Raw genomic sequence first — 24,710 nt, 5'->3', positions numbered from 1 at the left:
CTGGTAAAGAAAACCAGAAAATATAGAGAGAAAAAAATTGAGACAACGGCACACAGCGAGGTATAGAGAGAAGGAATAGAAAGAGAGTAAATAGGGGGAAAAGAAAAGTAAAAAGAAGTATTGGCAAAGAGAGAGGGAAAGAAAAGAACGAAAAATTAGAGGGAAAAGACGAATAAAAAAAATGGGAAAAAGAGGAGTAACAGGGAAGAGCAGAACGGGCACGAGAAAAGTGGATAACAGAAGAGTGAAAAAAAAAAACAGAAGAGAAAGGACGAAAATAGGGGAAAAGAGAGGTGGAAAAAAGAGAAAGCCGGTGGAGAAGGAAAGAGGAGGAAAAGTGGGAAAGGAAGCCAAAAAATACACAGAGAAAAAAATTGAGGCAACGGCACACAGTGAGGTATAGGGATAGAAAGAAAATAAATAGGGGGAAGAGAGAAGCAAAAAGAAATATCGGCAAAAAGAGAGAAGGAAAGAAAAGAACGAAAAATTAGAGAAAAATAGACGAATCAAAAAAAGGGAAAAAGAGGAGTAACGGGGGAAAAGCAGGACGGGCACGAGAAAAGTGGATAAGAGAGGAGCGAAAAAAAGAACAAAAGGAGAAAGAATCGAAAATACGTGATCCGAGACCACAAAGACCCTATATTTTTCGAATAAGCACGTCGAAATCTACGTCCCAGAATTTTTTGCGGATTTTTAGACAACTTTTTCAAAATCTCAAAATTTCGAATAATCCTAACTTTTCTTGTTGTACTATTGTTACAAGATTTATTTCTTATTTCAAAAGAAAAATAAATGGGAGAACGGGCGGGTGGGCGGGGCTAAATTTAACCTTTTCTAGAGAATCTTTTATAGGCTAGCAATAGCCCCGCCCACCCTCCTCCGTTTCATTTCAGTTACTACTCTTAGTTCAGTCTTATCGTTGCAAGTACTAGCCCCACCCACCCACCCTCTATTTTCTTGGAGGTATGTGACTTGCCAAAATCAGTCTTATCTAAACAAGTACTAGTACCGCCCACCCACCCTCTTCTCATTTTTTTTTCTGTAGAAGATCCACGAATTTCGTCTTCTTTCTGCTGCAATAAATTTCGGTAGCACTATTGTTTTATATAAAAGTAATCACTGAGATGGAGGGGGTGGGTGGGCGGGGTTTATTATATGTTCCTTTGAGTGGGAGTGGCAACTGATAGAAATAAGGCTGTAAAAAAGCGCTAATCGTAGTTACAAGAGCTAGCCCCACCCGCCCACCCTCTATTTTCTTAGGGGTATGTGACTTGCAAAATCAGTTTTATTTTGACAAGTACTAGCTCCGCCCACCCCCCCTCTTCTCATTTTAGCGACTAATTTTATTTCTGTATAAGATCCACCTTTCATTCAGAACAAATAAAATTAATCACCGAAATGGAGGCGGGTGGGTGGGCGGGGCTAATATTAGCTTTTAACTAGACAATCTTATAGGCAAGCAATAGGCCCACCCACCCACCCCCTCTTCATTCTGGTGACTATTTTTAATACTGTTAATTATTGACTTATTAGAATCGTCGGCAAATCTGTTAGACCGTTAGTGAGAAAAGAGATAAATTGTTTGTTTAAATTTAGAAAATTATATAAACACATTTTCTTGTAAATTTCGACCTCTAGAAGTTATTTTCAGCTTCGTTTTTCCGATAACTTTTACAATTTTTTCGGAATCGCCCTTTGAAACATGGCAATTTTTAACATTTAATGAAAAAATTGAATTCCAAGTCGAATATTTCGAAAATCGTGATCCGAGACCACAAACACCCTATATTTTTCGAATAAGCACGTCGAAATCTACATCCCAGAATTTTTTCCGGATTTTTAGACAACTTTTTCAAAATTTCCACTATGAAAATTTCGACCATTTTCGAAAATTACCTAAACACATTTTCTTGTAGATTTCGACCTCCAGAAGTTATTTTGAGCTTGGTTTCTCCGATGATTCTTGCTATTTTTTCAGAATCACCCCTTGAAATATGGCAATTTTTAAGATTTCATAAAAAAATTGAATTCCCAGTCGAATATTTCGAAAATCGTAGTTTTATAAGAAAGTTGTGGTACCAGAGACTTTCAAGTCTCGTATGGTACTTCTAAACCCTGCTTTAAATGTGAATGCTGCTTTAATTTTTCAGAAACTGGGTTTATCTACGTTTATCTCCAAAGTTGCTTGTTTATCTCTAAAAAAAGTGAGGTTAAGATTTTTAGTTTAAGTCATTTTGTAAATAAGTAACACTAGGGACTACACCAGAGCGCCCGCATCCAAATTTTATTTAGTCATTTTAAGAAAAAATTCACTTCGACTTTTCACGGGCGCCGGTCTAAATTTTTCCTTGTGGTACCTGAGCAAGTCCCAATCGCCCCTGCATAACATAGTATCAAGTAATAATAATCTAAATGCATTTTTATTTTATTATGACGAGTAGTATGATTAGTATGTAGGACATAGCAAATACCCAATACATTAATTGTGATTATGTCATACTACAAAAAAGCTTGCTCCGGCCCTGCCGCCGGTTGGTACGGCGTCACGTTGGCAGCCCTCGCCGCTGACACCTGTCAACAATGTCATAACCCGTACTAGTGCCTTACAAATTGTTATTGTTGTTGTTTACGATTAAATGATGCGTTTGTTGCAATAATCGCCCCGATTATGTTAGAAAAAATGTCTCCGTTCCGTAAAAAGAAATCCGAGAAGAGTTTCCCCGTCAAAGTGTGCACACTAGACGCGGAACTCGAGTTCAACTTACAGGTAGATCCGCCAGCCAAGCGGCTCAATTTCTAAAAAATCGCATTCTAGTGGAGAGCTACAGGCCGGGACTTGTTCGAATTAGTCTGTCGCACGATCGGTCTGCGAGAAACGTGGTATTTCGGGCTCCAATATGAGGATTCGAAGGGATTCATATCGTGGCTGAAACTAGACAAAAAAGGTATGACGGGACGCAGGCGGTCGTTGGACGGGTTTAAGCCGTGATTGCTTGCAGTACAAGACCAAAGCATACAAAAAGACCCCCAGAGCACCGTCTCCTTCATGTTCTTCGCCAAGTTCTACCCGGAAGAGGTGGCCGAAGAGCTCGTGCAGGAAGTCACGAAGCACTACTTTTTTTTGCAAGTGAAGCAAGCCATACTCTCTATGGACGTGTATTGTCCACCTGAAGCTTCGGTTTTGTTGGCGAGTTACGCCGTCCAAGCCAAGGTACAATCGCACGCAAATGTTTTGAGCCCATGGGCGGATCGTTTTTGCCTGCCCTCACCGAAGAAGGCGGTCCAAATCCTTCAAGGGCAGAATTTGTAGGTAGGCTCAAACTACAACGAAATTTACATTTGGTAAGAAGTATTTATGGCTCACACCAGTTCTCTCAAATTTGTCGGAGAAGATTTAGCAGGTAGTTGTTCCCATAAAATAATGGTCACTTTCGTTCGTGAGTAACGATGGTCCGGACAGGAATTATTTTGCTTTCTAACATCTTTCGACCAATTGTTACGTATAAAAAATTTCATCACTTTTTCCAATAAAATACTCTTAAATGTTCATAATAAATAAGTAAATAAAAAAAAAACGATATTGTCGAGTGTCCCCTCTAAAAAATTTATGACGTCACCTCAAAATTTTCTTAAATGTATAAAATATGATGAGTTTTTATACTTGTGATTTATCACTGCATTAATATTTTTTAGATTTGATTATACAGGGTGTCTCAAAAAAGTTAATGACTGAGTCAATTTATTTTATTTAAGAAATCAAGAATAGCAAAATTGAATACTTTGAAATATTGTAGATGTTTTGAAGTTTTTGTAAGCATGGTAACTTTTTAGAAAATTTGATTAATATGCGCAAAATCAAAAATCGGAAAAAATGAAATTCACAAATGCAAAAAACAGAAAATCGAAAAATACGAATCGTAAAAATGAAAAAAATAAAATGGCTAATTAAAAAATCGAAAATTTAATGAATCAAATACCTAGGTCGTTCGAAAAGTGGAAATTCACAAACCTCAAAAATCGAAAAATCGAAAATTGAAAAACGGGAAAACCAAAAAATCGAAAAGTAATATTGAAAATTAAAAAAACAAAAACAAAAATAAAAAAATCGGAAATTAAAATAATCAACATATATGAAGTAGAAAAAATTGCAAAGCCTAAAAACTGAAATGAACAGAAAAATCGAAAAAGCAAAAAATTGGAAAAACAAAAATTCGAAAAATCTAAAATCGAAAAAGTGGAAAATCGAAAATCTGAATAAAGAAACTTGGAAATTCTGAAAATTGGAAAATCGAAAACCAAAAAATCGGGAAGTAACAACAGTTGAGAATAGAAAAATTGAAAAACCGAAAATTATAAAAATCGACAATGGACAAATTGAAAATCGCAAAATGTAAATTGAAAAATTGAACATGGAAAAATCGATGAATTGAAAAATCGAAAATTCGACTACTCGAATTTTCTAAAAATCGAAAAATCATAAAACTGAAAAATCCAAAATTCTAATGATCGAAAGTCTGAAAACTGAAAATCGAAAATTCTGAAAAGCGGAAAATAGAATATCGAAAAATTTAAAAGAAAGAAAATTGAAGTCTAAAAACCGAAGAATGGAAAAATTAAAAATCAAAAATTCGAAAAATCGAAACCGAAAAATTCAAAGATTTAAAAAGAAAATCGAAAAATCAAAAATCTGAAAATTGAAACTCGAAAATTTGGAAAATCGAAAAGTAAAAAAATTGAAGTCTAAAAGCTGAAAAATGGAAAACTGAACAATCGAAAAATCGAAAAGCCGAAAAATCGAAAATTTGATAAATCAGATATGCGAAAAACAGAAAATCTGAAAATACAAAACTGGAAAATCAAAAATCTAAAAATGGAAAAACCGAAAATCGAAAATTCAATGAATCTAATACGTAGGTCGATCGAAAAACTGGAAATTCACAAATCTGAAAAATCGAAACTTTGCAAGATTGAAAAACCGAGAATTGAAAAATCAAAAAACCGAAAAATGGAAAAATCAAAAATCGAAAAATAGGAAAACCGAAAATTCGAAAATTCATAATATTGAAAACTCTAAAAGTCGACAATTCAAAAATCAAAAAATTGGAAAGTAAAATAATCGAAAAATCGAAAAGTAAACAAATTGCAAAGCCTAAAAACTGACGAACAGAAAAATCGAAAAATCGTAAAATCAACAAGTGGAAAATCGAAAAATCGAAAATCGGAATATCGAGAATCGACAAATTAAAAAACCGAAAAATCGAAAAATTAAAAAATCGGAAATCGAAAAATGAAAAAAAAAAATTCAAAAATCGAATAATCCAAAACTAAAATAATAGAAAAGTGGAAAAGTAAAAATTGCAAAGTCTCAAAACTGACGAACAGAAAAATCGAAAAATTAAAAAAATCGAAAAATACCTAAACATGGAAAATCGGAAAATGGAAAAACCGAAAAATCGAACATCGAAAACACGAAAAATCGAAAATTCGATGAAACAAATACTCGAAAAAGCGAAAAGTAAAAAAAATTGCAAGGCCTAAAAATTGAAAAATCAAAAAATCGGAAAAATGAAAATCGAAAAAAAATAAAAAAATCGAAAAGTGGAAAATCGGAAAGTAACAAAATTGAAATCTAAAAGCTGAAGAAGGGAAAATTCTAAAAAGCAATAATCGAAAAAAGCAAAATTAAAAATTGAAAATTTGAAAAATGGAAAATCGAAAACTCGAATATCGAGATTTTGAAAAATCGTAAAAATGATAATCGCAAAATCGAAATGCTCAAAAATCGAAAATTCGATTAATCAATATTCTAAAAATCTAAAAAACGGACACAAATCCACAAATCTGAAAAATCGAAAATCGAAATATGAAAAATTAAAAAACCGAAAAATTGAAAAATCCCAAATCGAAAAATGGAAAAACCGAAAATTCAAAAATCAAACTATCGGAAAGTAAAATAATCGAAAAATGGAAAAATAAAACAAATCGCAGAACCATAAAAACTGAAACAAACAGAAAAATCTAAAAACCACAAAAGCGGAAAAACGAAAATCGAAAAATCGCAAATCGAAAAATCGTAAAATCAGAAAATGGAAAATCGAATAATCGAAAGTTGAAAAATCGAAGGTCGAAAAATAAAACAACCGAAAAATGGAAAATTTAATGATTAATGGAAAATCGAAAAATCGAGAATAGAAGAATTAAAAAACCGGAAAATTCAAAAATCGAATAATCCAAAACTAAAATAATAGAAAAGTGGAAAAGTAAAAATTGCAAAGTCTCAAAACTGACGAACAGAAAAATCGAAAAATCAAAAAAATCGAAAAATACCTAAAAATGGAAAATCGGAAAATGGAAAAACCGAAAAATCGAACATCGAAAACACGAAAAATCGAAAATTCGATGAAACAAATACTCGAAAAAGCGAAAAGTAAAAAAAATTGCAAGGCCTAAAAATTGAAAAATCAAAAAATCGGAAAAATGAAAATCGAAAAAACGACGATCGAAAAAAAAAAAATCGAAAAGTGGAAAATCGGAAAGTAACAAAATTGAAATCTAAAAGCTGAAGAAGGGAAAATTCTAAAAAGCAATAATCGAAAAAAGCAAAATTAAAAATTGAAAATTTGAAAAATGGAAAATCGAAAACTCGAATATCGAGATTTTGAAAAATCGTAAAAATGATAATCGCAAAATCGAAATGCTCAAAAATCGAAAATTCGATTAATCAATATTCTAAAAATCGAAAAAACGGACACAAATCCACAAATCTGAAAAATCGAAATATGAAAAATTAAAAAACCGAAAAATTGAAAAATCCCAAATCGAAAAATGGAAAAACCGAAAATTCAAAAATCGAACTATCACAAAGTAAAATAATCGAAAAATGGAAAAATAAAACAAATTGCAGAACCATAAAAACTGAAACAAACAGAAAAATCTAAAAACCACAAAAGCGGAAAAACGAAAATCGAAAAATCGCAAATCGAAAAATCGTAAAATCAGAAAATGGAAAATCGAATAATCGAAAGTTGAAAAATCGAAGGTCGAAAAATAAAACAACCGAAAAATGGAAAATTTAATGATTAATGGAAAATCGAAAAATCGAGAATAGAAGAATTAAAAAACCGGAAAATTCAAAAATCGAATAATCCAAAACTAAAATAATAGAAAAGTGGAAAAGTAAAAATTGCAAAGTCTCAAAACTGACGAACAGAAAAATCGAAAAATCAAAAAAATCGAAAAATACCTAAAAATGGAAAATCGGAAAATGGAAAAACCGAAAAATCGAACATCGAAAACACGAAAAATCGAAAATTCGATGAAACAAATACTCGAAAAAGCGAAAAGTAAAAAAAATTGCAAGGCCTAAAAATTGAAAAATCAAAAAATCGGAAAAATGAAAATCGAAAAAACGACGATCGAAAAAAAATAAAAAAATCGAAAAGTGGAAAATCGGAAAGTAACAAAATTGAAATCTAAAAGCTGAAGAAGGGAAAATTCTAAAAAGCAACAATCGAAAAAAGCAAAATTAAAAATTGAAAATTTGAAAAATGGAAAATCGAAAACTCGAATATCGAGATTTTGAAAAATCGTAAAAATGATAATCGAAAAATCGAAATGCTCAAAAATCGAAAATTCGATTAATCAATATTCTAAAAATCGAAAAAACGGACACAAATCCACAAATCTGAAAAATCGAAAATCGAATTATGAAAAATTAAAAAACCGAAAAATTGAAAAATCCCAAATCGAAAAATGGAAAAACCGAAAATTCAAAAATCGAACTATCACAAAGTAAAATAATCGAAAAATGGAAAAATAAAACAAATTGCAGAACCATAAAAACTGAAACAAACAGAAAAATCTAAAAACCACAAAAGCGGAAAAACGAAAATCGAAAAATCGCAAATCGAAAAATCGTAAAATCAGAAAATGGAAAATCGAATAATCGAACATCGAAAACACGAAAAGTCGAAAATTCGATGAAACAAATACTCGAAAAAGCGAAAAGTAAAAAAAATTGCAAGGCCTAAAAATTGAAAAGTCAAAAATCTGAAAATTGAAACTCGAAAATTTGGAAAATCGAAAAGTAAAAAAATTGAAGTCTAAAAGCTGAAAAATGGAAAACCGAACAATCGAAAAATCGAAAAGCCGAAAAATCGAAAATTTGATAAATCAGATATGCGAAAAACAGAAAATCTGAAAATACAAAACTGGAAAATCAAAAATCTAAAAATGGAAAAACCGAAAATCGAAAATTCAATGAATCTAATACGTAGGTCGATCGAAAAACTGGAAATTCACAAATCTGAAAAATCGAAACTTTGCAAGATTGAAAAACCGAGAATTGAAAAATCAAAAAACCGAAAAATGGAAAAATCAAAAATCGAAAACTAGGAAAACCGAAAATTCGAAAATTCATAATATTGAAAACACTAAAAGTCGACAATTCAAAAATCAAAAAATTGGAAAGTAAAATAATCGAAAAATCGAAAAGTAAACAAATTGCAAAGCCTAAAAACTGACGAACAGAAAAATCGAAAAATCGTAAAATCAAAAAGTGGAAAATCGAAAAATCGAAAATCGGAATATCGAGAATCGACAAATTAAAAAACCGAAAAATCGAAAAATTAAAAAATCGGAAATCGAAAAATGAAAAAAAAAAAATTCAAAAATCGAATAATCCAAAACTAAAATAATAGAAAAGTGGAAAAGTAAAAATTGCAAAGTCTCAAAACTGACGAACAGAAAAATCGAAAAATCAAAAAAATCGAAAAATACCTAAAAATGGAAAATCGGAAAATGGAAAAACCGAAAAATCGAACATCGAAAACACGAAAAATCGAAAATTGGATGAAACAAATACTCGAAAAAGCGAAAAGTAAAAAAAATTGCAAGGCCTAAAAATTGAAAAATCAAAAAATCGGAAAAATGAAAATCGAAAAAACGACGATCGAAAAAAAATAAAAAAATCGAAAAGTGGAAAATCGGAAAGTAACAAAATTGAAATCTAAAAGCTGAAGAAGGGAAAATTCTAGAAAGCAACAATCGAAAAAAGCAAAATTAAAAATTGAAAATTTGAAAAATGGAAAATCGAAAACTCGAATATCGAGATTTTGAAAAATCGTAAAAATGATAATCGAAAAATCGAAATGCTCAAAAATCGAAAATTCGATTAATCAATATTCTAAAAATCGAAAAAACGGACACAAATCCACAAATCTGAAAAATCGAAAATCGAAATATGAAAAATTAAAAAACCGAAAAATTGAAAAATCCCAAATCGAAAAATGGAAAAACCGAAAATTCAAAAATCAAACTATCGGAAAGTAAAATAATCGAAAAATGGAAAAATAAAACAAATCGCAGAACCATAAAAACTGAAACAAACAGAAAAATCTAAAAACCACAAAAGCGGAAAAACGAAAATCGAAAAATCGCAAATCGAAAAATCGTAAAATCAGAAAATGGAAAATCGAATAATCGAAAGTTGAAAAATCGATGGTCGAAAAATAACCGAAAAATGGAAAATTTAATGATTAATAGAAAATCGAAAAATCGAGAATAGAAGAATTAAAAAACCGGAAAATTCAAAAATCGAATAATCCAAAACTAAAATAATAGAAAAGTGGAAAAGTAAAAATTGCAAAGTCTCAAAACTGACGAACAGAAAAATCGAAAAATCAAAAAAATCGAAAAATACCTAAAAATGGAAAATCGGAAAATGGAAAAACCGAAAAATCGAACGTCGAAAACACGAAAAATCGAAAATTCGATGAAACAAAACTCGAAAAAGCGAAAAGTAAAAAAAATTGCAAGGCCAAAAAATTGAAAAATCAAAAAATCGGAAAAATGAAAATCGAAAAAACGACGATCGAAAAAAAATAAAAAAATCGAAAAGTGGAAAATCGGAAAGTAACAAAATTGAAATCTAAAAGCTGAAGAAGGGAAAATTCTAAAAAGCAACAATCGAAAAAAGCAAAATTAAAAATTGAAAATTTGAAAAATGGAAAATCGAAAACTCGAATATCGAGATTTTGAAAAATCGTAAAAATGATAATCGCAAAATCGAAATGCTCAAAAATCGAAAATTCTAAAAATCGAAAAAACGGACACAAATCTGAAAAATCGAAAATCGAAATATGAAAAATTAAAAAACCGAAAAATTGAAAAATCCCAAATCGAAAAATGGAAAAACCGAAAATTCAAAAATCGAACTATCACAAAGTAAAATAATCGAAAAATGGAAAAATAAAACAAATCGCAGAACCATAAAAACTGAAACAAACAGAAAAATCTAAAAACCACAAAAGCGGAAAAACTAAAATCGAAAAATCGCAAATCGAAAAATCGTAAATTCAGAAAATGGAAAATCGAATAATCGAAAGTTGAAAAATCGAAGGTCGAAAAATAAAACAACCGAAAAATGGAAAATTTAATGATTAATAGAAAATCGAAAAATCGAGAATAGAAGAATTAAAAAACCGGAAAATTGAAAAATCGAGAATTCAAAAATCAAAAAAATCGGAAAGTAAAATATAATCGAAAAATACAAAAAAATTGCAAAGTCCAAAAGCTGACGAACAGAAAAATCAAAAAATCTAAAAATGGAAAAACGAAAAATCAAAAAAACGAAAAATTAAAAAATCGAAAAACGAAAAAACTGAAAACTCGAAAATTCAAAATACCGCAAACTTGAAAAATCAGAAAATTGGAAAGTAATAAAATCGAAAAGTTGATAGAAAAATGGAAACTGAAAAATCTAATTCGATGAAACTGTTGGTCGAAAAAACGAAAAATCGAAAATCGAAGTGACCTTTTTTTGAGACAGGCTGCATAAGCAAATCTAAAAAATATTACTGCAATGACAAATCACAGGTATAGACTCATCATATCAAATTTTACGATGACGTCATGCATTTTTTGGCGAAGATAAGCAAATACATTTTGATCGTGGCTTTGAAAGTATTCTTCGACTTTCGTTCCATTTCAAAATTTACTCTTTGTACATTTCAGTGGTCACAACGAGTTCACTAACTACGCTGAAGTATGCAAAGATTAAATTTGTCACCGAAAAGATGTCGGAAGTAATAAATTATCCTATCGGTCGAAGAACGTTCGGTCCGGTCTTACACCTCGACCCAAGAGAGACCCCAGATAACAAATGGAACGGATAAAATAAAGCGTCAAATATGATTGATAAACTTTAAACCAAAATTATGAAGTTTATAAACCGAACATTTTTTTGCTTTTTGAAATGTAATACACTTCAAAAAATGTCCGTGACTTACTTTAATGTGAATTTTATAACTATGGTCGGCACAATTAGACCTAATATTAGTGTGATTTTGAGCATATTCTCGATGTTATTAGAGCAGGACAGGTTTTTTTTTCTAACTAATTGACAAGATTTCTATGTATTCAGTTTTGCAATTCTTGATTTCTTCAATAAAATAAATTGACTCAGTCATTTTTTTTTGAGTCACCCTGTATGTATAAACAAATCCAAAAAATCTTAATGGAATGGTAAATCAAAAAGTATAGACTCATCATATTCTGAACATTTTAGGTAGGGTATTTATAAAATTAAAACTAATTCAGGGTAAGAATTTGGTCAACACGTAAATTTCGTTGTAGTTTGAGCCTACCTACAAATTCTGCCCTTGGACGATTAGGACCGCCTCCTTCGGTGACGACAGGCAAAAATGATCCGCCCATAGGCTCAAAACATTTGTGCACTTGATTAGTTCGATTGTTTGCCGCATGGCGCCACTTTCGCATTTTATTATTGCTTTCAGTTTGGAGATTTCGATTTAGACACTTATAAGCCGGGAATGCTAGCGAACGAAGACTTGCTACCTCAGCGCGTGATCGACCAATACCAAATGACGTTGGACATGTGGGAGGAGCGGATAAGGGTGTGGTATTCGGACCACAGGGGCATGTCGAGGGACGAGGCGGAAATGGAATACTTGAAAATCGCCCAAGATCTCGATATGTACGGTGTTAATTATTTTCCTATTACGAATAAAAAAGAGACTGAGTTGTGGTTAGGTGTGACTCCCTTAGGCCTCAATATTTACGAAAAAGAGAATAAGTTGCAACCAAAAACGACGTTCACGTGGGCGGAAATAAGGCACATCAGTTTCGACGACAAAAAATTCATCATCAAACCGGTGGACAAGAATTCTCCAAATTTCGTCTTCTTTAGTCAAAAAGTTAGGATGAATAAATTGGTAAAGAGTAAAACCCGGGTTTGAAAATAAATTAATCTGTTTTTTGTGTGTGTCCAGATTCTAGATTTATGCATGGGCAACCACGACCTGTTCATGCGAAGACGAAAACCCGACTCCATGGAGCTCCAACAAATGAAGGCGGCGGCGAAAGAAGAGAAACAGCGACGACAAATCGAGAGAAACCGCCTGGCGCGTGAAAAGCAGCTGCGCGAAGAGGCGGAGCGAGAGCGAGCCAATCTGGAACAAAGGTTGCTTCAGTACCAAGAGGAAATCCGGCTGGCCAATGAGGCTCTGGTAACACTTCTTACCCCCTCCTATTTCTCGTGTAGCTCGTCGTGATTGGTTGCAGAAACGCTCCGAAGAAAGCGCCGACCTCCTGGCCGAGAAAAGCCGAGTGGCGGAAGAAGAAGCCATTCTTCTTAGTCAGAAGGCGTCGGAAGCCGAACAGGAAATCACCCGTTTACGACTCACCGCGATGCGCAAGGAAGAGGAAAAGGTTACGCTGGAACGTAAGACTCGGGAGGCGGAAATGTTGACGGCTCGACTGGTCGAGGACTCGGAACGACGTGCCGCCGAAGCGAACCGGCTCAAGGAGGAGTTGCTGAGGGCCAGGGCCGCCGAAAAGTTAGCCAAAGAGAAACTGCTGGATTTTTTAAGTCGGGGCTCGTTTACCAGCTCAGCCACCACCAGCCCCATCTCAGTACGTGAGAAAGTAATCGGTTCGGTAGTTTTAGCGGTTTTTTTATTCTCGAGCGTAAGCTGAGGAAGTATTGTAATCGAGTTCATCCAGTTGGTAAAAGTCAACAAAAAATTGGGTGATCGTCTCCAAAATTTACGATAGTAAATTTGTTCTTATTTTTATAAAATAAGACAATCTTGTACTTGTGGTGTATGAATCCGTGTTGAGTTTTCAGCCTAAACAACCAAATTTTTGAAAAAAAAAATCGAAATTATATAACATTTTGCAATTTAACGTTGAAAGAAAACAAAACAATTTTTCGGTATTACAATTTTTCGTTTTAAAGAAATTAAAGAATCGAAAAATTATAAATAAGTAAATAAATAAATAAATTTACGTATAAATGAAAAAGCTTTAAAATCCAATAATGAAAACAATTAAAAAAATCTAAAATCGAAAACTGAAATAATGTTGTTTTTTTAATTATAATTATTATTACATAATTAAAATGAAAACTAGAAAAATTGCAAATCAAAAATTGAAAAATCGAAAATTTGAAACTCAAAAATTGTAAATCGAAAAACTGAAAAATTTTGAAATAAAACAACACCGAAAAATTGGAAAATACAGAAAAAACCAAAACGAAAAATTGAAAAAACAAAAGATTGTAAAATCGAAACATTAAAAATTCGAAAAATCGTAATAATAAAGAAAATAAAATACCGAAACAAGAAATGGAAAAATTAAAAGTTGAAAACTCGAGAAATTTTGAATCGAAAATCTGCAAATTTAAAAATTGAAGCAACAATAAAATTGTAAAATAAAAAAATTATAACTAAGTAAATTAAGAAATAAATTTACGTATAAATGGAGAAGTTTTAAAATTCAATAATTGAAAAATGAAAAAATTCTAAAATAGTAAAACTGAAAAAATTAAGATTCTTACATAATGAAAATGAAAACTAGAAAAATTGACAATCAAAATTTGAAGAAACGAAAAATTAAAAAATATAAAAGCAGAAAAATTTCACATTGAAAAAAGAAAAATTTTAAAATCAAAACAATGAAAAATTGAAAACATAAAGAAAATGAAAAACCGAAACGAAAAGTTGACAAATCTAAAAAGTGAAACATTCAAAACTTGGAAAATCGAAAAACTGAAAAAAAAACAAAAAAATGAAAAACCAAAAAATTGAAAAAACGAAAGATTAAAAAATCGGAACATTGAAAATTCGAAAAATTGTAAAAATAAAGAAAATAAAAACCGAAGCAAAAAATTACAAATCGAAATTTGAAGAAAAAAAAAATTAAAAAAAACCATAATTGTAAAATCAAAAAATTATAAAATAGTAAATAAATTTACGTACAAATGAAAACTTTAAAACCAAAAATTGACAAAAAACGATAAAAATTGTAAAATCGTAAAATTGAAAAAAAAATTTAATTATAATTATTACATAATTAAAATGAAAACTAGAAAAATTGCAGATCAAAAATTGAAGAAACAGAAACTGAAAAATCTAAAATTGAAAACCGAAAAATTTTAAACTCAGAACAACGAAAAACCGAAAACTTGAAAAAAATAAAGAAAATGAAAATCCGAAACGAAAAATTACAAATCGAAAAATTGAAAAAACAAAGAATGTAAAATCGAAACATTCAAAAATGGAAAAATCGTAATAATAAAGAAAATAAAATACCGAAACAAGAAATTGAAAAATTAAAAGTTGAAAACTCGAGAAATTTTGAATCGAAAATCTGCAAATTTAAAAATTGAAGCAACAATAAAAATGAAAAATTGAAAAATCGCAAATCGAAAAATTGAAGAAACGAAAACTTGAAAACCCCCAAAATTGTAAAATCAAAAAATTATAAATAAGTAAATAAATAAATAAATAAATAAATTTACGTATAAATGAAGAAGTTTTAAAATTCAATAATTGAAAAATGAAAAAATTCTAAAATAGTAAAACTGAAAAAAATTAAATTCTTACATAATTAAAATGAAAACTAGAAAAATTGACAATCAAAATTTGAAGAAACGAAAAATTAAAAAATATAAAAGCAGAAAAATCGAAAAATTGAGAACCAAAAAACTGAAAAAATCAAAAATTTGAAAAATTTCACATTGAAAAAAGAAAAATTTTAAAATCAAAACAACGAAAAATTGAAAACATAAAGAAAATGAAAAATCGAAACGAAAAGTTGACAAATCTAAAAAGTGAAACATTCAAAACTTGGAAAATCGAAAAACTGAAAAAAAAACAAAAAAAAAAGAAAAACCAAAAAATTGAAAAAACGAAAGATTAAAAAATCGGAACATTGAAAATTCGAAAAGTTATAAAAATAAAGAAAATAAAAAACCGAAGCAAAAAATTACAAATCGAAATTTAAAGAAAAAAAAATTAAAAAAAAACCATAATTGTAAAATCAAAAAATTATAAAATAGTAAATAAATTCGCGTACAAATGAAAACTTTAAAACCAAAGATTGACAAAAAATGATAAAAATTCTAAAATCGTAAAATTGAAAAAAAAAATTTAATTATAATTATTACATAATTAAAATGAAAACTAGAAAAATTTCAGATCAAAAATTGAAGAAACAGAAACTGAAAAATCTAAAATTGAAAAAGCGATGAATTAAAAAATCTTAAAACATGAAAAATTTTAAATTGAAAACCGAAAAATTGCAAAATCCAAAAATTGAATATTTTCACATTGAAAAAAGAAAAATTTTAAACTCAGAACAACGAAAAACCGAAAACTTGAAAAAAATAAAGAAAATGAAAAACCAAAACGAAAAATTACAAATCGAAAAATTGGAGAAACGAAAAATTGAAAAAACAAAGAATGTAAAATCGAAAAATCGTAATAATAAAGAAAATAAAATACCGAAACAAGAAATTGAAAAATTAAAACTTGAAAACTCGAGAAATTTTGAATCGAAAATCTGCAAATTTAAAAATTGAAGCAACAATAAAAATGAAAAATTGAAAAATCGCAAATCGAAAAATTGAAGAAATGAAAACTTGAAAACCCCCAAAATTGTAAAATCAAAAAATTATAAATAAGTAAATAAAGAAATAAATAAATAAATTTACGTATAAATGAAGAAGTTTTAAAATTAAATAATTGAAAAATGAAAAAATTCTAAAATAGTAAAACTGAAAAAAATTAAGATTGTTACATAATTAAAATGAAAACTAGAAAAATTGTAGATCAAAAATTGAAGAAACAGAAACTGAAAAATCTAAAATTGAAAAAGCGATGAATTAAAAAATCTTAAAAGTTGAAAAATCGAAAAATTGCAAAATCCAAAAATTGAAAATTTTCACATTAACAAAAGAAAAATTTTAAAATCAGAACAACGAAAAATCGAAACGAAAAATTGAAGAAATGAAAAATTGAAAAAACACAAAATATAAAAAACTGTCGAATTGCAAGGCGAAAATTTGAAGAATTGAAAAATTAAAAAAATGAAAAGTTGAGAAATTTTGAATCGAATAATTGCTAAATCTAAAAATTGAAGAAACAAAAAATTAAAAATCGTAACAATAAAGAAAATAAAAGACCAAAACGAAAAATTAAATAATCGAAAAATTGAAAAATTATAAATTGAAAACTCCAGAAATTTTGAATCGAAAACTGCAAATTCAAAAATTGAAAATGGCCAAAATTGTAAAATCGAAGAATTATAAATTAGTAAATAATTAAATTTACGTATAGACGAAAAACTTGGAAACCAAAAATTGTCAAAAAGTGACAAAAATTTTAAAATCGTAAAAATGAAAATTAGAAAAATTGCAAATCAATAATTATAGACGCGGCAAATTGAAAAATCGAAAACTGAAAATTTTAAAATTGAAAAGACTAAGAATTAAAAAATCTAAAAAGCTGAATAATCGAAAAATTAAAAACCGAAAAATTGGAAAATCCAAAAATTGAAAAATTTCACATTGAAAAAAGAAAAATTTTAAAATCAAAACAACGAAAAACCGAAAACTTGAAAAAACTGTTGCTTCGTGACCAACAACATGCTATATTTTTGGAATCAGCGTCTCGAGATCTACGTCCCCGAATTTTTTCATAATTTTTAGACAACTTTTTTAAAATTGAAATGTTTCAATGGTCCCCCCTTCTTCAAATTTCGCAAAAATTTTGACATTTTCGAAACCCAACCAAACACATTTTCTTGTAGATTTCGAGCTCCAGAACTCAAATCCGTCTTCGGTTTATTGATACCTGCAACCGTTTTTTCAGAATCGACCGTTGAAATTTCGAAATTTTTGAAATTTTCAAAAATTCGCGTTTGGCAGCGGTTTTTTCGAAACTGTTGCTTCGTGACCATCAACATGCTATATTTTTGGAATCAGCGTGTCGAGAACTACGTCCCTGAATTTTTTCATAATTTTTAGACAACTTTTTTAAAATTGAAATTTTTCTATGGTCCCCCCTTCTTCAAATTTCGCAAAAATTTTGACATTTTCGAAACTCAACTAAATACATTTTCTTGTAGATTTCGAGCTCCAGAACTCAAATCCGGCTTCGGTTTTTTGATACCTGCAACCGTTTTTTCAGAATCGACCGTTGAAATTTCGAAATTTTTGAAATTTTCAAAAATTCGCGTTTGGCAGCGATCTTTTCGAAACTGTTGCTTCGTGACCATCAACATGCTATATTTTTGGAATCAGCGTGTTGAGAACTACGTCCCTGAATTTTTTCATAATTTTTAGACAACTTTTTTAAAATTGAAATTTTTTAATGGTCCCCCCTTCTTCAAATTTCGCAAAGATTTTGACATTTTCGAGACTCAACTAAATACATTTTCTTGTAGATTTCGAGCTCCAGAACTCAAATCCGGCTTCGGTTTTTTGATAGCTGCAACCGTTTTTTCAGAATCGACCGTTGAAATTTCGAAATTTTTAAAATTTTCAAAAATTCGCGTTTCGCAACGATTTTTTCGAAAATGTTGCTTCGTGAGTGAAATCGAAAAATTCTAAAATTATAAAATGAAAACAATGTTTTTTTTTTTAATTATAATTATTATTACATAATTCAAATCAAAACTAAAAAAATTGAAAAAACGAAGAATGAAAAAATCCAAAAGCTGAAAAATTGAGAACCGAAAAACCCAAAAATGGAACACTTTCGAAAAATTATAAAGTAGTAAATAAATAAATTTGCGTATAAGTGAAAAACTTTAAAACCAAAAATTGACAAAAAATGACAAAAATTCTAAAATCGTAAAATTGAAAAAAAAAATGTTTAATTATTATTACGTAATAAAAATGACAACTAGAAAAATTGCAGATCAAAAAAAATTGAAAAACCTAAAATTGAAAAAGCGAAGAATTAAAAAATCGAAAAGATGAAAAACCGAAAAATTGCAAAATCCAAAAATTGAAAATTTTCACATTTGCAAAGTCTAAAAAACAAAAAAAAATTGAAAATTTGTTAATTGTAAATCGAAAAATTCAAAAAACAAGATTGTAAAATCGTAACATCGAAAAATCGTAATAATAATGAAAATAAAATACTGAAACAAAAAATTAAAAAATCGGAAAATTGAAAACTCGAGAAATTTTGATTCGAAAAAACGAAGAATGAAAATCTTAAGGCTGAAAAATCGAAAAATTGAGAGCCGAAAAATTGAAAATTCCCAAATTTAAAAAAATTCATATTCAATAAAAGAATTTAAATCAGAACAACGAAGAACCGAAAAATTTTAAAAATATGAAAAATGAAAAACCGAAAGGAAAAATTACAAATCGAAAAATTGAAGACATGAAAAGTTGAAAAATCTAAAAAGTTGAACATTCAAAAGTTGGACAATCGAAAAACTGAAGAAATAAAAAAAATAAAAATCGAAAATTTGAAGAAACGAAAAATTGAAAAGGCAGAAGTTTGAAAGAAACAAAAAAAAAGTGAAAAAACAAAAAATTAAAAGTCGTAATGATAAAGAAAATAAAAGACCAAAATGAAAAATTAAAGAATCGAAAAATTGAAAAATTATAAATTATTAAATAATTAAATTTACGTATAAACGAAAAACTTTAAAAATTGTCAAAAAATGACAAAAATTTTAAAATCGTAAAAATGAAAATTATAAAAATTTCAAATCAAAAATTGAAGAAACGGAAAATTGAAAAATCGAAAATTGAAAATTCTAAAATTGAAAAAACTATGAATTAAAAAATCTAAAAAGCTGAATAACCGAAAAATTAAAAACCGAAAAATTGGAAAATCCAAAAATTGAAAAATTTCACATTAAAAAAAGAAAAATTTTAAAATCAGAACAACGAAACCCAAAAAATTGAGAAAACAAAGAAAATGAAAAATTACAAATCGAAAAAATCGAAGACATGAAAAGTTGATAAATCTAAAAAGTGAAACATTCAGAAATTGGATAATCGAAAAAAATTAAAAAACAAAATATCAAAAAATCGGAACATTAAAAAATAAATGAAAAATAAAAAAATGAAAACTTGAGAAGTTTTTCATCGAAATTTAAAAATTGAAGAAACAAAAAAAAGAAAAATTGAAACATCGCAAATGGAAAAATTGAAAAAAAACGGAAAATTCAAAAAAAGAAAGAAATTTTCAAAAATTCGCATTTCGCAAAATGTTTTTTCGTGACCATCAACATGCTATATTTTTGGAATCGGCGTGTCGAGATCTACGTCCCTGAATTTTTTCATAATTTGTAGACAACTTTTTTAAAATTGAAATTTTTCAAATTTCGCAAAAAATTTGGCATTTTCGAAACTCAACTAAATACATTTTCTTGTAGATTTAGAGCTCTAGAACTCAAATCCGGCTTTTCCAGAACCGACTGTTGAAATTTCGAAATTTCTGAAATTTTCAAAAATTCGGATTTCGCAGCGATTTTTTCGAAAATGTTGCTTCGAAAAATTGTAAATAAGTTAGTTTAAAATTCAGTAATTGAAAAATAAAAAAATCATAAAATTATAAAATGGAAAAAATGTTTTTTTTTAAATTATAGTGATTATTACATAATTAAAATGAAAACTAGAAAAATTGAAAAAAGCAGAATTAAAAAATCCAAAAGCTGAAAAATTTAAGCCGAAAAACCCTAAAATGGAAAACTTTCACATTGAAAAACAAAAATTTTTAAAGCAACAACGAAAAACAGAAAAAATTAAAAAGTAAAGAAAATGAAAAACCGAAACGAAAAAGTACGAATCGAAAAATTGAATCAACGATAAATTGAAAAAAAAACCAAAGACTCTAAAATCGGAAAAAATTGTAAAAATTAAGAATATAAAAAACCGAATCGTAGAATTGTCGAAAATTTGAAGAAATGAAAAATTAAAAAATTTAAAGTTGAGAAATTTTGAATCGAAAAATTGCAAAATCTAAAAAAACGAAGAATGAAAAATCGAAAGCCTGAAAAATCGAAAAATTGAGAGCGAAAAATTGAAAAATCCAAAATTACAAAATCACATTGAATAAAAAAAAAATTAAATCAGGAGAACGAAAAACCGAAAAATTTTAAAAATATGGAAAATCAAAAACCAAAAGTTTCCTTTACATATATTATTTACATATATTACAAATCAAAAAATTGAAGACATGAATAGTTGGAAAATCGAAAAACTGAAGAAATGGAAAAATGAAAACTAGAAATTTTGAATCGAATAACTGCAAATTTAAAAATGAAGAAACCAAAAAAAAAGTGTAAAAAAATTGAAAAATCGCAAATCGAAAAATTGAATACCCTAAAATTGTAAAATCGAAAAATTATGAACAAGTAAATAAATAAATAAATTTACGTAGAAATGAACACGTTTTAAAATCCAATAATTGAAAAATGAAAAAATTCGAAAATCGCAAAACTGATTTTTTTTAAATTATAATCACTATTACATAATTAAAGTAAAAACTAGAAAAATTTCAAATCAAAAATTGAAGAAACGAAAAATCGAGAAACTGAAAAAACGAAGAATGAAAAAATCGAAAAGGTGAATAATCGAAAACCCATAAATTGAAAAATCCAAAATTTAAAAAATTTCACATTGAATAAAAAAAATTTTAATCAGAAGACCGAAAAACCGAAAAAATTTTAAAAATATGGAAAATGAGAAACCGAAACGAAAAATTACAAATCGAAAAATTGAAGAAACGAAAAATTGAAAAAGCATAGGTTTAAAAAATCGACAAATCGAAGAAATGAAAAAATAAAAAATTACAACTTGAGAAATTTTGAATCGAAAAATTGCAAAATCTAAAAATTGAAGTAACACAAAAAAAAAAGAAAAATTGAAAAATCAAAAGAAAAAAAAACGTAATAATAAAGAAAATAAAAGACCAAAATGAAAAATTAAAGAATCGAAAAATTGAAAAATTAGAATTTGAAAACTCCAGAAATTTTGAATCGAAAACTGCAAATTTAAAAATTGAAAAACTCCAAAATTGTCAAATCGAAAAATTTTACATTTACGTGTAAACGAAAAACTTTAAAACCAAAAATTGTCAAAAAGTGACAAAAATTTTAAAATCGTAAAAGTGAAAATTAAAAAAACTGAAAATTCTAAAATTGAAAAAACTGAGAATTAAAAAATCCAAAAAGCTGAATAATCGAAAAATTAAAAACCGAAAAATTGGAAAATCCAAAAATTGAAAAATTTCACATTGAAAAAAGAAAAATTTTAAAATCAGAACAACGAAATCCAAAAAATTGAGAAAATAAAGAAAATGAAAAATTATAAATCGAAAAAGTCGAAGACGTGAAAAGTTGAAAAATCTAAAAAGAAAAACTAAGAATAAAAAATCTAAAGGCTGCAAAATCGAAAAATTGAGAGCCGAAAAATTGAAATATTTCACAGTGAATAAAAAAAAATTAATCACAACAAAGAAAAACCGAAAAATTTTTTAAATATGGCTAATGAAAAACCGAAAGTAGAAATTAAAAATCGAATGAAGACATGAAACGTTGAAACATCTAAAAAGTGAAACATTCAAAAGTTGGAAAATCGAACTGAAGAAACAAAAATAAAAAAACCCTAAAATTGTAAAACCGAAAAACTATAAACAAGTAAATAAATAAATAAATTTAGTTAAAAATGAAAACGTTTTAAAATCCAATAATTGAAAAATAAAAAATTCTAAAATCGTAAAACTGATTTTTTTAATTATAATCACTATTACATAATTAAAACAAAAACTAGAAAAATTTCAAATCAGAAATTGAAAAAACAAAGAATGATAAAATTCAAAGGGTGAAAAATCGAAAGCTCAGAAATTGAAAAATCCAAAATTTAAAAAAATTCCACATTGAATAAAAAAAAATTAAATCAAGAACGAAAAACCGAAAAAGCATAGGTTTAAAAAATCGAAAAATTGAAGAAATGAAAAAATAAAAAATTAAAATTTGAGAAATTTTGAATCGAAAAATTGCAAAATCTAAAAATTGAAGAAACAAAAAAAAATCGAAAAAACAAAAAATTAAAAATCGTAATGATAAAGAAAATAAAAGACCAAAATGAAAAATTAAAGAATGGAAAAATTGAAAAATTATAAATTATTCAATAATTAAATTTACCTATAAACGAAAAACTTTAAAACCAAAAATTGTCAAAAAATGACAAAAATTTTAAAATCGTAAAAATGAAAATTAGAATAATTGCAAATCAAAAATTGAAGAAACGGAAAATTGAAAAATCGAAAACTGAAAATTCTAAAATTGAAAAAACTGAGAATTGAAAAATCGAGAAAGCTGAATAATCGAAAAATTAAACACCGAAAAATTGGAAAATCCAAAAATTGAAAAATTTCACATTGACAAAAGAAAAATTTTAAAATCAGAACAACTAAACCCAAAAAATTGAGCAAATAAAGAAAATGAAAAATTACAAATCGAAAAAATCGACGACATGAAAAGTTGAAAAATTTAAAAAGTGAAACATTCAGAAGTTGGAAAATCGAAAAAAATGAAAATATTAAAAAACCTTAATAAAAAATAAATGAAAAATGGAAGAAACAAAAAAAAAAGAAAAATTGAAACATCGCAAATGGAAAAATTGAAAAAAACGGATTATTCAAAAAACCTCGAAATTTCGAAATTTTTGAAATTTTCAAAAATTCGCATTTCGCAGCGATTTTTTCGAGACTGTTGCTTCGTAGCCATCAACATGCTATATTTTTGGAATCAGTGTGTCGAGATCTACGTGCTTGGATTTTTTCATAATTTTTAGACAACTTTTTTAAAATTGAAATTTTTTAATGGTCTTCTTCAAATTTGGCAAAAATTTTGACACTTTCGAAATTCAACTAAATATATTTTCTTGTAGATTTCGAGCTCTAGAGCTCAAATCCGGCTTCGGTTTTTTGATACCTGCAACCGTTTTTCCAGACTCGACCGTTGAAATATCGAAATTTTTGAAATTTTCAAAAATTAGCGTTTCGGAGCGATTTTTTCGAAAATGTTGCTTCGTGACCATCAACATGCTATATTTTTGGAATCAGCGTTTCGAGGTCTACGTCCCTGAATTTTTTCATAATTTTTAGACAACTTTTTTAAAATTGAAATTTTTCAATGGTCCCCCCTTCTTCAAATTTCGCAAAAATTTTGACATTTTCGAGACTCAACTAAATACATTTTCTTGTAGATTTCGAGCTCCAGAACTCAAATCCGGCTTCGGTTTTTTGACACCTGCAACGGTTTTTTGCAGAATCGACAGTTGAAATTTCGAAATTTTTGAAATTTTCAAAAATTCGCGTTTGGCAGCGATTTTTTCGAAACTGTTGCTTCGTGACCATCGACATGCTATATTTTTGGAATCAGCGTGTCGAGATCCACGTCCCTGAATTTTTTCATAATTTTTAGACAACTTTTTTGAAATTGGCATTTTTTAAAAATTTTTTAAAAATTTTTGTGAAATATTCAAAAGTTGGAAAAACGAAAAACTGAAGAAAAAAAAATGAAAGTCGAAAAATTGAAAAGACAAAAGATTAAAATTCGCAACATTCAAAAATCGAAAAATTGCAAATCGAAAATTTGTAGAAAAGAAAAATGAAAAAAATTAAAACTAGAAATCTTGAATCGAAACATTCCAAAATGTAAAAATTGAAACAAAAAATTATCAAATCGAACATTTGAAATAAATAAAGAAAATAAAGAACCGAAACGAAAATTTGCAAAAATCTAAAAATTGAAAAAACAAAAAAAAATGAAAAATTAAACAGAAAATTGGTAAAAATCCAGGTAGTGTGTTATTGGTTTTTACTTTATAGAGGTCATCAGAAAACAAAAATAACTTTAATATTTTTTTTTTCCAGTCTGTTACTACTTTGTACTCATCATCTTTGAGTCCGTGTCTGGGCGCGGACTTATCACTCTTGGACGCCGACGTCGGGACTTCCCCTGATCTCAACCTCACCCTCAACGCCTACGACCTGGCCAACGCCGACACCGACCAGCTATCCCTGGAAATCGAGAAAGAAAGGTAGATTCGCATCCAGCGCCCCTAGAAAAGTGACGTCACGATTTCTTTGCAGGGGTTTCTGCCTGGAAAAACAGAAGCACCTCCAGCACCAACTCCGAGAGCTCCGCACCGAGATCGCAGTTCTAAAAGTAGCCGAGAAGCAAACCGAGTTCGACCAGCTGCACAGCGAGCAGGTCAAACTCGGCGAGAACAAGTATTCCACCCTGAAAAAGAGCAAATCGGGCTCGACGAAGTCCCGAGTCGCATTCTTCGAAGAACTGTAATATTTCCTGTAACAGATAAATAAATTTTATCATTTTTAAATCCGCCTGTCACCCCCCCGCAAAATCTA

The 24,710-nt window shown here is 28.5% G+C and overlaps 1 protein-coding gene across 1 annotated transcript; it reads left to right on the top strand.

Annotated features, from left to right (window-relative positions):
• Positions 1-2,538: 2,538 nt before the first annotated feature.
• Positions 2,539-24,682, top strand: Mer (Merlin). The gene is made up of 8 exons (XM_064071385.1): positions 2,539-2,767; positions 2,816-2,945; positions 3,000-3,211; positions 11,796-12,233; positions 12,291-12,527; positions 12,583-12,933; positions 24,213-24,379; positions 24,432-24,682. The coding sequence occupies exons 1-8, from the start codon at positions 2,669-2,671 to the stop codon at positions 24,640-24,642; spliced, it is 1,845 nt and encodes a 614-aa protein (XP_063927455.1). The 5' UTR covers positions 2,539-2,668; the 3' UTR covers positions 24,643-24,682.
• The last annotated feature ends 28 nt before the right edge of the window (positions 24,683-24,710 follow it).

The sequence above is a fragment of the Zophobas morio genome, unplaced genomic scaffold (genome assembly GCF_036711695.1).
Source record: "Zophobas morio isolate AGI-343-1 ecotype UQ-CSIRO unplaced genomic scaffold, CSIRO_AGI_Zmor_V1 ptg000040l, whole genome shotgun sequence".
NCBI lineage: Eukaryota > Metazoa > Arthropoda > Insecta > Coleoptera > Tenebrionidae > Zophobas > Zophobas morio.
This window is presented reverse-complemented; position numbering and strand designations above follow the sequence as displayed.